Source organism: Mustelus asterias, chromosome 30 (genome assembly GCF_964213995.1).
Source record: "Mustelus asterias chromosome 30, sMusAst1.hap1.1, whole genome shotgun sequence".
In the NCBI taxonomy this organism is placed as follows: domain Eukaryota; kingdom Metazoa; phylum Chordata; class Chondrichthyes; order Carcharhiniformes; family Triakidae; genus Mustelus; species Mustelus asterias.
In genome coordinates, this window is record NC_135830.1 from 18,345,182 (window position 1) to 18,357,532 (window position 12,351).

General features: G+C 48.2%; 1 protein-coding gene across 3 annotated transcripts; it reads left to right on the plus strand.

Annotated features, from left to right (window-relative positions):
* Positions 1-2,441: 2,441 nt before the first annotated feature.
* On the plus strand, positions 2,442-10,572 carry LOC144480827 (uncharacterized). 3 transcript variants are annotated; one of them, XM_078200445.1, is made up of 2 exons: positions 2,442-3,230; positions 3,982-10,572. In XM_078200445.1, the coding sequence occupies exon 2, from the start codon at positions 4,302-4,304 to the stop codon at positions 4,974-4,976; it is 675 nt and encodes a 224-aa protein (XP_078056571.1). In that variant the 5' UTR covers positions 2,442-3,230; positions 3,982-4,301; the 3' UTR covers positions 4,977-10,572. The 3 variants fall into 3 exon arrangements, with proteins under 3 accessions (XP_078056571.1, XP_078056572.1, XP_078056573.1); XM_078200446.1 differs by having other exon boundaries at positions 2,442-2,804; XM_078200447.1 differs by lacking the exon at positions 2,442-3,230 and adding an exon at positions 3,262-3,307.
* The last annotated feature ends 1,779 nt before the right edge of the window (positions 10,573-12,351 follow it).

Here is a 12,351-nt window from a genome sequence, read left to right on the forward strand (position 1 = left end):
AAAACTCTATTATTTCTCTCTACAGTAACTTCATTGCAAGCCTACTTGTGACACTAAAATATTTATAGGATCAAGAGAAATCAATGTGTAAGATTGTTGTCGGTTGCTTGTAACATTTCCGTGAAATACATTGGAATGTCCTATCACATGTAAAGTGCTACATCAATAGTAACTGTTATTACTGATTTGGACACAGATCATTGTTGCTTCATCATCACTGGGTGAATAACCTGTAATTCCTTACCTAACAGCATTGTGGGAGCATCTTCACCACACAAACTGCAGTAGTTCAAGATGGTCAAACACCATCTTTTCCACAGTAACTGTGGATGGGGAATATTTGCTGCTGGTCTTGTAAAAGGACAGGGGAATGAGAGGAGCCGATTTGCCCTCGCAGAGAGCCAACATAGGCTGGATGGGTAGAACAGCCTCGGACTATATTGTAAACATTCAATGACCCAATGAGGAAGGACTTAAACTGGAGCCCAGGCACCAACTTCAACAACCAATGCCCAATAAGCTAAACAGGTTTTTAATTGGTCTGTCTGCGTTTCCAGACTCAATTCTGTGAACAAAGCGTGCAACAAAATAATAGGAAAATACTGCAGCTGGAAATCTGAAATGGAAAAAGAATATGCTGGAAATTCTCAGCAGGTCAGGCAGTATCTGCAGATAAAGAAACAGAGTTAGTGTGTCAGGGTGTATTCGAGAGAATGGGAAATACCTGGGGAGTGGGGGTGAAGTCACTGTGTAATTGTGGCTGTTTGATGAGATCACAGACAGGAACACAGAACATCTGGGTCTGTGCTAACCAGTGATCGCCACACATTATGAAGGATGTGAGGCTCTTTGAGAGGGTGCAGAGGAGATTTACCAGAATGAGGGATTATAGTTACTCCGTATTGAGCACCGACAACAATCTCACCAAGCCCTATTCCTGTAACCCCACATATGGGTTTCCTCCGGGTGCTCCGGTTTCCTCCCACAGTCCAAAGATGTGCGGGTTAGGTTGATTGGCCAGGCTAAAATTGCCCCTTAGTGTCCTGGGATGCGTGGATTAGTGGGTAAAATATGTAGGGATATGGGGGTAGGGCCTGGGTGGGATTGTGGTCGGTGCAGACTCGATGGGCCAAATGGCCTCTTTCTGTACTGTCGGGTTTCTATGATTTCTCCTGCTATCCCCCTGACACTAAGCGGCAATTTAGCATGGCCAATCAACCTAACTTGCACGTCTTTGGCCAGGGGCAGGAAACCAGAGCAGCTGGAGGAAACCCACGCAGACATGGGGGGAACATGCAAACTCTACACGGTCACCCAAGGCTGGAATTGAACCCGGGCCCCTGACACTGTGAGGTAGCAGAGCTAACCACTGTGCCAGCATCTTGCCTTTTTAAAAAAAACACGGGGCAGTGGAATCCGAACAGCAGGATTTGCATCCTTTTTTTTTACTTCTCTGCCTCATCAATAAGACATTCATAGAAATCATAGCAACCCTACAGTGCAGAAGGAGGCCATTCGGCCCATCGAGTCTGCACCAACCACAATCCCACCCCACATATTTACCCGCTAATCCCTCTAACCTACGCATCCCAGGACTCTAAGGGGCAATTTTTAACCTGGCCAATCAACCTAACCCGCACATCTTTGGACTGTGGGAGGAAACCGGAGCACCCGGAGGAAACCCACGCAGACACAGGGAGAATGTGCAAACTCCACACAGACAGTGACCCGAGCCGGGAATCGAACCCGGGACGCTGGAGCTGTGAAGCAGCAGTGCTAACCACTGTGCTACCGTGCCGCCAACATTGGGACTCAGAGGTTTGATGCAGTTTGATGGACAGGTTGTCTCCATTCTGAACAATGGGGAACAAGCTCCTCCCACTCATTGACAACATTGCCCCCTACAAAGATGGCGGCCACGCCCACGCCCTGTTGCACATTGCCCCTAATAAAGATGGCGGTCGCCAACCCAGGCCGAACACTCGAAGTTGCGTTCCCCCGCCTTGCAAATGGGGGGACTTTGGAATTCTTCTTCGTGGATTGGGCTTTCACGACATGATTACAAAGCCTCCCCACCAGATCTATCATTCCCCCCCTTATCCCTGATATTCTGCTTACTGTTTTTGGATCCATAAAACAGCCTCTCGCCAACGCCATCGCCATTGCCCTCAGTGCGCATGCTTCAATCACCGTCCCGTCCCCGCCCCCCCCCCCCAGTCACTCCGATTGGCTGGAGGACCAGCCGCTCCCGCTCGGTCCTCCAGCCCCGCCCCCTCTTCCCCAGTGGCCCGGGAGCTGCCGTCAATCAGTCCCCGGGGGCATTGTGACGTGGGGCATTGTGACGTGGGGCTCCTGTCCGAGGGACAGGCGCTTGTTTGTCTGATCTCCAGGCGGGGAGGAGGCGGATAAGCGGAGGCAGCGTTAGGGGCAGTGGGTGGGAGGGGAGGCTCCACACACCCAGTGGAGGCTTCAACACCCCCCCCAATAAGGAACTAGCGGCACCGCCTCAACACCCAACACAAACGGCAGCTGCAGCGCTTCCTCCCGGGGCCAGGCCCCAGTGGACAAATGGGGCTTCAGGAAGGCAATGCAGCAATGGGTTTGTGAATGAGAATCACCTTTAACTCACTTCACTGACCCTGGAGCAGGAGGGGGGGAAGGGGGCAATTTCTATCTTTTTTACTCATTTGTGGGATATGGGGCGTCTTTGACTGGCCAGCATTTATTGCCCATCCCTAGTTGCCCTTGAAGCTGAGAGTCGACCCCATTGCTGTGGCTCTGGAGTCACATGTAGGCCAGACCAGGTAAGGACGGCAGATTTCCTTCCCTGAAGAACTTGAGTGAACCAGACGGGTTTTTCCGACAATCGACAATGGTTTCACCGTCATCAGTAGATCCTTAATTCCAGATTTTTTAAAAAATTGAATTCAAATTCCACCATCTTGTTGTGGCGGGATTCGAAACCGGGTCCCCAGCATATCAGCTGAATTTCTGGATTAATAGTCTGGACATAAATACCATTAGGCCATCGCTTCCCTGTTGTTGTGAGGGTTCCGGCCTCTCCCACCCTTTCGGGCAGCGAGTTCCACATTCCCGTCACCCACAAGATCGACAACATTGGCTTAGGTCTTCTAAATGTTCAATTTAATTAATCAGAAAACGAGCAGGAACCAGAATGGGCCCCAAGACTGACAGCGGGTTTAACTTTGTTTGAGAGGGCGAGGAATAAGGTAGGAAAACCCGGGGGGGGGAGGGGGGAAAGTTTATAAAGACCACCTTCATGGATTGTTTCTTAAATCTCCACGCCGTAAGTTCTGGACACAACATTAACATTTGCTATTCTTTGTGGTGGGTCAGGGTGATTCAGATTGTTTGGTCACAAGTAGGGCGGCACGGTAGCACAGTGGTTAGCACTGCTGCTTCACAGCTCCAGGGAGCTGGGTTCGATTCCCGGCTCGGGTCACTGTCTGTGTGGAGTTTGCACATTCTCCTCGTGTCTGCGTGGGTTTCCTCCGGGTGCTCCGGTTTCCTCCCAGTGTCCAAAGATGTGCGGGTTAGGTTGATTGGCCATGCTAAAATTGCCCCTTAGTGTTCTGAGATGTGTAGGTTAGAGGAATTAGTGGGTAAATATGTAGGGATAGGGGGGTAGGGCCTGGGTGGGATTGTGGTCGGTGCAGACTCGATGGGCCGAATGGCCTTTTTCTGTACTGTAGGGTTTCTATGATTTCTATGAAGTAATGAATGAAGTGAATTATGAAGCATGTTGTTATCTCTAGTTATACAAACTTTTTAAAAGGATACAGACAGAATTAACCAACATTATTTTGATTTCAGTTCAGGGAGAAGGGAGTGTTTGTGGGAGAGGGATCTGCAGTTTTGGGAATAAGAGATGAAAAAAAATGTTCCATCGAAATTAGAATTGTCTGTCCTGAATTCATATCCTGGACTGACAGTGATGACTTTTATGAACTCCTTTTACAGGATATTAGGAGGAGAGAACTAGCAGACATGTGACTTGAACCAAACATCACATCAAGATTTGACAATCACTTGATTCATCAGGAACTGAATATCATCAACCTTTGAATGCGGAAAGAGAAATGTTTGTCTGTTCTGTCTGTGAGAAAAGTTTTCAAACATCGGTGTAACTGGAAAAGCACCGAGACACACACCCCGAGTGAGAGTGCTCCAAGGCACTGAGTGTGGAAAGAGCTTTAATCAGCCTGAATAAGACATTGCATCATTTACAGTGGGAGGAACTGTTCTCCGTGTGGACAAGGTTCAGTTGAGCATCGAACACCATGGAGAAACCATGGAAATGTGGGGACTGTGGCCAGGCATTCACTGCCCCCTCCAAGCTGGAAATTCATCGACGCACTCACACTGGGGAGAGACCATTCACCTGCTCTGTATGTGGGAAGGGATTCAGTCAGCCATACAGCCTAGCAGTCCACCAGCGCGGTCACACCGGGGAGAGGCCGTTCAGATGCTCCACGTGTGGGAAGAGGTTCATTAATTCGTCCAATCTCCTGAGACATCAGCACACTCACAGTGAAGAAAAACCATTCATTTGCTCTGATTGTGGGAAGAGCTTCAGCCTTTCAACCATTCTCATCTCGCACCAGCGAGGTCACACCGGAGAGAGGCCGTTTACCTGCTCTGTGTGTGGGAAGGGATTCGCTGAGTCAGCCAACCTAGCATTACACCGACGAGTTCACACTGGGGAGAGGCCGTTCACTTGCTCCGCGTGCGGGAAGGGATTTATTAATTCATCTAATCTAGTGTCACACCAGCGAGTTCACACTGGGGAGAAACCATTCAGCTGCACTTCCTGTGGAAAGACTTTCAGGCATTCGGGCAACCTCAGTGTACACCGGCGGGTTCACACTGGGGAGAGGCCATTCATCTGCTCCCAGTGTGGGAAAGGATTCACTTGTTCATCTCACCTGGTGAGACACCAGCGACTTCACAAGTGACGGGAGGGAGTGGATTTTGTGTTACCACTTGTTATTTAAAGTTTATTTATTAGTCACAAGTAGGCTTACATTACAAACGAACAAAGAACAACACAGCACAGGAACAGGCCCTTCGGCCCTCCAAGCCCGCGCCGCTCCCCGGTCCAGGATTGAATCCTGAATCCAGGATCCCCGCCCAATTTTCCAGCCTATCTACATCCTAATATCCTATCCACCGAGCTGTCCCTCACAGCTACGATGCTTTGTTCATCACAACCTATTAACTCACCCCCACCCCCCCATTCCAGACCATGTGATCTCCAGGGAGAGGCGAAAACCCAGAGTGAAAACCCCAGGGCCAATATGGGGAAAAAAAATCTGGGAAATTCCTCTCCGACCCCCTGAGGCGATCGAAACGAGTCCAGGAGATCACACTGGCCCTGATCAGAAAATGCTTCCCAACCCTATTCATTTCCACTTCTGCTTTACGAACACCATCTGAATTCCCTGCCCCCGAGACACTGCAATTAAGTTACTGTGAAAATCCCCCGAGTCGCCACACTCCGGCGCCTGTTCGGGTACACTGAGGGAACATTTAGTATGGCCAATGCACCAAACCAGCACCTCTTTAGGACTATGGGAGGAAACCGGTGCACCCAGAAGAAAACCACGCAGACTGGGGAAGAACATGCGGACCCCGCACAGACAGTAACCCAAGCCGGAAATCGAACCCGGGGATCCCTGGTGCTGTGAGGTAGCAGTGCCACTGCCCAATCACATTCAGGACTGAATCACTGACAGCTTGCTTGTTTTTCTTGATATTAGTAATCCTTGTAACTGGGCTGGAGTTTAATATTCTGCATCTGGAGCTGATTGTGTTCTCGGGGCTGCAGTGTCTCTTTAAGAACTGTTGTCTGCGATCTTTCCCCATAATTCAGGAACTCGCATCAGAAGTTAGTTTACAAGATTCTGAACTTTTGCTTTAATCCCGAATTGATCTTTGGCCCGAATTCTACAATTCAGTGACTGAGAGGTTCCACTGATGAACTTCTCCAATTAGAAAGTGCTGATTAATCCTTGCTGACAATTCTTGCTGACCACATCACGCACAGCGACACCTCCATTACCTACCAGGAAGAAGGAATGGGAATTGGTGGAGAATTGAGAGTTCCCAAATGTTACCCCTCCCGCCTGGTACAGAACTCCCCACAGCTCAGGAACGGAGACAAGTTCAATCCGAGTAACAGATTCCACCTTCCAAAATCTTTAGGGATGTATGGAATATAAGTAAGTTTTTAAAGTTTATTTGTTAGTCACAAGTAAGGCTTACATGCAATGAAGTAACTGTGAAATTCCCCTAGTCGCCACAGTCCGGCGCCTGTTCGGGTCAATTCACCTAAACCATTCACTAAACCATTCACCAAACCATTCATCTAAGTATTATAGAAGAAGCTGACTCTTTCTTATGATGAAAGCTTCCACAGCAGCTTGCTGGGTGACAAACACAGGACAGGCCTGTTATCGCTGCCCAGGCTATGTCCAGCACAGGCCCTGGAAGAAGATATTTCTAATCTTGATCCTATTGGATCGCATGATCCATACATGAACCCACTGTCTGTGTAAAGGTTAAAACAGGCTCTCAAGAACAAAACAATTTCAAACTGATCAGCACTGGCTTCAGCCCAACAGTAAGAAGTTTAACAACACCAGGTTAAAGTCCCAACAGGTTTATTTGGTAGCAAAAGCCACACAAGCTTTCGGAGCTCCAAGCCCCTTCTTCAGGTGAGTGGGAATTCTGTTCACTAACAGGGCAGATAAAGACACAGACTCAATTTACATGAATAATGGTTGGAATGCGAATACTTACAGCTAATCAAGTCTTTAAGAAACAAACAACGTGAGTGGAGAGAGCATCAAGACAGGCTAAAAAGATGTGTATTGTCTCCAGACAGGACAGCCAGTGAAACTCTGCAGGTCCAGGTAAACTGTGGGGGTTACAAATAGTGTGACATGATCCCGGTTGAGGCCGTCCCCGTGTGTGCGGAACTTGGCTATCAGTTTCTGCTCAGCGACTCTGCGCCGTCGTGAAGCCCGCCTTGGAGAACGCTTACCCGAATATCAGAGGCCGAATGCCCGTGACCGCTGAAGTGCTCCCCAACAGGAAGAGAACAGTCTTGCCTGGTGATTGTCGAGCGGTGTTCATTCATCCGTTGTCGTAGCGTCTGCATAGTTTCCCCAATGTACCATGCCTCGGGACATCCTTTCCTGCAGCATTCAGCCCAACACTCACACTCTGGCTCACACCAGTAAACCGTTCAGAGGAGGCTGCAGCCACCGGCTACAGAGACCAGCACTCACTCTGCGTCACCCAGGACTGAGAAACTCTTTTCACCTGTCACGGATTGTATGTTAATATTGTCTATTTAGCATCATTTCCAAACTGTTGCGCCTCAATTAATTTCAACATCACTCTGAGCCTGATCCCCTTTCATGGGAAATCTGTGACTCTCCCCCCTCCTGACTAAAATTCACAGCGAGCTCTGTGTGCAGTCCTGGGTCTCGTCGCTCGTTAGAAAAAGGATGGCTGAGGGTGTGTCCGAATGGGAGGCGTTTAAAACGAGGAAAGGTTCTGATGGAGAGGATTCAAAGAGAATAATTTTGCTCTTCCCCACAAGAGGAAACAGAGACCATCGATAGAAGACAATCTCCCAAGAAATCCAATCGGGAATTCAGAAATAAACGTCTTCACCCAGAGAATGGTGAGATTGTGGAACTGACTCCCAAAGGGAGTGGGTAAAGTGAATATTATAGATGTACTTAAGTGTACTTAAATATAAATACTTGAATAATGTAGATGTGTTAAAATGTACTTAGATAGAAACATAGAAAAACTGCAGCACAAACAGGCCCTTCGGCCCCACAAGTTGTGCCGAACATATCCCGACCTTTTAGGCCTACCTATAACCCTCCATCCTATTAAGTCCCATGTACTCATCCAGGGGTCTCTTAAAAGACCCTATTGAGTTTGCCTCCACCACCGCTGACGGCAGCCGATTCCACTCGCCCACCACCCTCTGTGTGAAAAGCTTCCCCTTAACATTTCCCCTGTACCGACCCCCCCAGCACCTTAAACCTGCGTCCTCTCGTAGCAGCCATTTCCACCCTGGGAAAAGCCTCTGAGAGTCCACCCGATCTACGCCTCTCAACATCTCATATACCTCTATTAGGTCTCCTCTCATCCTACGTCTCTCCAAGGAGAAAAGACCGAGCTCCCTCAGCCTATCCTCATAAGGCATGCCACTCAATCCAGGCAACGTCCTTGTAAATCGCCTCTGCACCCTTTCAATCTTTTCCACATCCTTCCTATAGTGAGGCGACCAGAACTGAGCACAGTACTCCAAGTGGGGTCTGACGAGGGTCTTATATAGCTGCATCATTATCGCCGGCCTCCTAAACTCAATCCCTCGATTGATAAAGGCCAGCACACCATACGCCTTCTTAACCACCTCCTCCACTTGCGGGGCCGATTTTAGAGTCATCTGGACCCGGACCCCAAGGTCCTTCTGATCCTCTACCGTACTAAGAGTCTTTCCCTTTATATTGTACTCCTTCATCCCATTTGACCTGCCAAAATGGAGTAGTTTGGTACAGCAGAGTGTAAATACAAGAAGGCAGTGAAGAGTGTAGCTGTGGGTTTGGAGTCACATATAGACCAGGCTGGATAAGAGTGGCAGATTTCCTTCCAAAAAGACATGAGCGAACCAGATTTACTTTACACCAATACAATAATTGGTATGGAGAATGACTGCAGAATGCTGAGGTGCAGGGAGATTTAGGTGTTCTTGTGCACGAGTCACTAAAAGTTAATAGATACAGCACATAATCAAGAAGGTTAATGGAATGTTATAAAGAACAAAGAACAGTACAGCACAGGAAACAGGCCCTTCGGCCCTCCAAGCCTGTGCCGCTCCTTGGTCCAACTAGACCAATCGTTTGTATCCCTCCATTCCCAGGCTGCTCATGTGACTATCCAGGTAAGTCTTAAACGGTGTCAGCGTGCCTGCCTCCACCACCCTACTTGGCAGCGCATTCCAGGCCCCCACCACCCTCTGTGTAAAAAACGTCCCTCTGATGTCTGAGTTGTACTTCGCCCCTCTCAGCTTGAGCTCGTGATCGTCACCTCCGACCTGGGAAAAAGCTTCCCACTGTTCACCCTATCTATCCCCTTCATAATCTTGTACACCTCTATTAGATCTCCCCTCATTCTCCGTCTTTCCAAGGAGAACAACCCCAGTCTACCCAATCTCTCCTCATAGCTAAGACCCTCCATACCAGGCAACATCCTGGTAAACCTTCTCTGCACTCTCTCCAAAGCCTCCATGTCCTTCTGGTAGTGCGGCGACCAGAACTGGACGCAGTACTCCAAATGTGGCCTAACCAGCGTTCTATACAGCTGCATCATCAGACTCCAGCTTTTATACTCTATACCCCGTCCTATAAAGGCAAGCATACCATATGCCTTCTTCACCACCTTCTCCACCTGTGTTGCCCTTTATTATGAGAGGAATTGAACGTCAAGGTAAGGATGTTTGCTCCAGTTATACAGAGCATTGATGAGAGCACATTTCGAATACTGTGCGCAGTTTTGGTCTCCTTATTTAAGGAAGGATGTAAATGATTTGGAGGTGGTTCAGAGGAGATTCACTCGATTGATGCCTGCATTCAGCAGGTTGTCTTATGAGGAAAGATTGGAAAGGCTGAGCTTGTTTCCACTGGCGTTTAGAAGATTGAGGGGTGACTTCATTGAAGTTTATAAGATCCTGAGCAGTATTGACAAGCGGGATGTGGAAAGGATAGAACATAGAACAGTGCAGCACAGAACAGGCCCTTCGGCCCACGATGTTGTGCCGAGCTTTATCTGAAACCAAGATCAAGCTATCCCACTCCCTATCATCCTGGTGTGCTCCATGTGCCTATCCAATAACCGCTTAAATGTTTCTAAAGTGTCTGACTCCACTATCACTGCAGGCAGTCCATTCCACACCCCAACCACTCTCTGCGTAAAGAACCTACCTCTGATATCCGTCCTGTATCTCCCACCACGAACCCTATAGTTATGCCCCCTTGTAATAGCTCCATCCACCCGAGGAAATAGTCTTTGAACGTTCACTCTATCTATCCCCTTCATCATTTTATAAACCTCTATTAAGTCTCCCCTCAGCCTCCTCCGCTCCAGAGAGAACAGCCCCAGCTCCCTCAACCTTTCCTCATATGACCTACCCTCCAAACCGGGCAGCATCCTGGTAAATCTCCTCTGCACTCTTTCCAGCGCTTCCACATCCTTCTTATAGTGAGGTGACCAGAACTGCACACAATATTCCAAATGTGGTCTCACCAAGGTCCTGTACAGTTGCAGCATAACCCCACGGCTCTTAAACTCCAACCCCCTGTTAATAAAAGCTAACACACTATAGGCCTTCTTCACAGCTCTATCCACTTGACTGGCAACCTTTAGAGATCTGTGGATATGGACCCCAAGATCTCTCTGTTCCTCCACAGTCTTCAGAACCCTACCTTTGACCCTGTAATCCACATTTAAATTTGTCCTACCAAAATGAATCACCTCACATTTATCAGGGTTAAACTCCATTTGCCATTTTTCAGCCCAGCTTTGCATCCTATCTATGTCTCTTTGCAGCCTACAACAGCCCTCCACCTCATCCACTACTCCACCAATCTTGGTGTCATCAGCAAATTTACTGATCCACCCTTCAGCCCCCTCCTCTAAGTCATTAATAAAAATCACAAAGAGCAGAGGACCAAGCACTGATCCCTGCGGCACACCGCTAGCAACCTGCCTCCAATCCGAAAATTTTCCATCGACCACCACCCTCTGTCTTCGGTCAGACAGCCAGTTACCTATCCAATCGGCCAACTTTCCCTCTATCCCACACCTCCTCACTTTCATCATAAGCCGACCATGGGGGACCTTATCAAACGCCTTACTAAAATCCATGTATATGACATCAACTGCCCTACCTTCATCAACACACTTAGTTACCTCCTCAAAAAATTCTATCAAATTTGTGAGGCACGACTTGCCCTTCACGAATCCGTGCTGACTATCTCGGATTAATCCGCATCTTTCTAAATGGTCGTAAATCCCATCCCTAAGGACCCTTTCCATCAATTTACCAACCACCGAAGTAAGACTAACCGGTCTATAATTACTGTTAGATGTTTTCTCTTGTGGATGAGTCCAGAACTCGGGGGCACAGTTTTAAAATTAGGTGTCACCCTTATAGGACAGAGAGGAGAGTTTTATTCTCTGAGTTGTGTGACTTCAGAACTCTACCTCAGAAAGCGGTGGAAGCGAGGTCACTGAATATTTATAAGGTGGAGGTAGATAGATTAGGCATGGGAATCAACGGTTACCTGGGGTAAATGGAGAATGTGGAACTCAACCCAAACAGATCAGTCATGGTCTTATTGAATGGTGGAGCAGGCTTGAGGGGCTGAATGGCCTACTTCTCCTATTTCATATGTCCGTATGTATGTTAGTATTTAACGGGAAATGAGAGGATTACAATGAGAGAGTGAGCTGCGGAAAGGTGGGAGGAAGCTCCTTTGGAGAAGATACACTGAACTGGACTGGTTGTGTCCAATGGCCTGTTTTGTCTCCTGTGTCACTTCACTCCTGAAGGGTCTGCTTTGAACTTTTAGACAATGCCGCCGATTCCTAGACTGTCAAACCAGCAGAAATAACTTATATTTACCCTCTGTTCCACTGAATGTGCCCTGTCAGGGCGGCACGGTAGCACAGTGGTTAGCACTGCTGCTTCACAGCTCCAGGGTCCCGGGTTCGATTCCCGGCTCGGGTCACTGTCCGTGTGGAGTTTGCACATTCTCCTCGTGTCTGCGTGGGTTTCCTCCGGGTGCTCCGGTTTCCTCCCACAGTCCAAAGATGTGCGGGTTAGGTTGATTGGCCAGGTTAAAAATTGCCCCTTAGAGTCCTGCGATGCATAGGTTAGAGGGATTAGCGGGTAAATATGTGGGGGTAGGGCCTGGGTGGGATTGTGGTTGGTGCAGACTCGATGGGCCGAATGGCCTCCTTCTGCACTGTAGGGTTTCTATGATTCTGTTACTGTCACTCTTAATCACATCCAAAACAGAACCATGTTCATTCTGACAATTGGGGTTTATTTCGACTGATGTTAGTAATCTCTGTAACTGAGGTGGAGTTTAATATCTTGATGTCTGTTAAATAAATCAGCTTTGTTTCAAAGGCAGTGTGTCAAGTCCTTGATTTCTCCAGGATAAGAGGAGATTAATTGATGTCCTGTTACCGACTGTTCTAATGTTGGATCTTTTCTCCTTTCTTGATTATATCAGTTCT

Bases quoted from the DNA above. Each gene is read 5' to 3' on its own strand.
- LOC144480827 (XM_078200445.1), top strand. From the start codon at position 4,302: ATGGAGAAACCATGGAAATGTGGGGACTGTGGCCAGGCATTCACTGCC.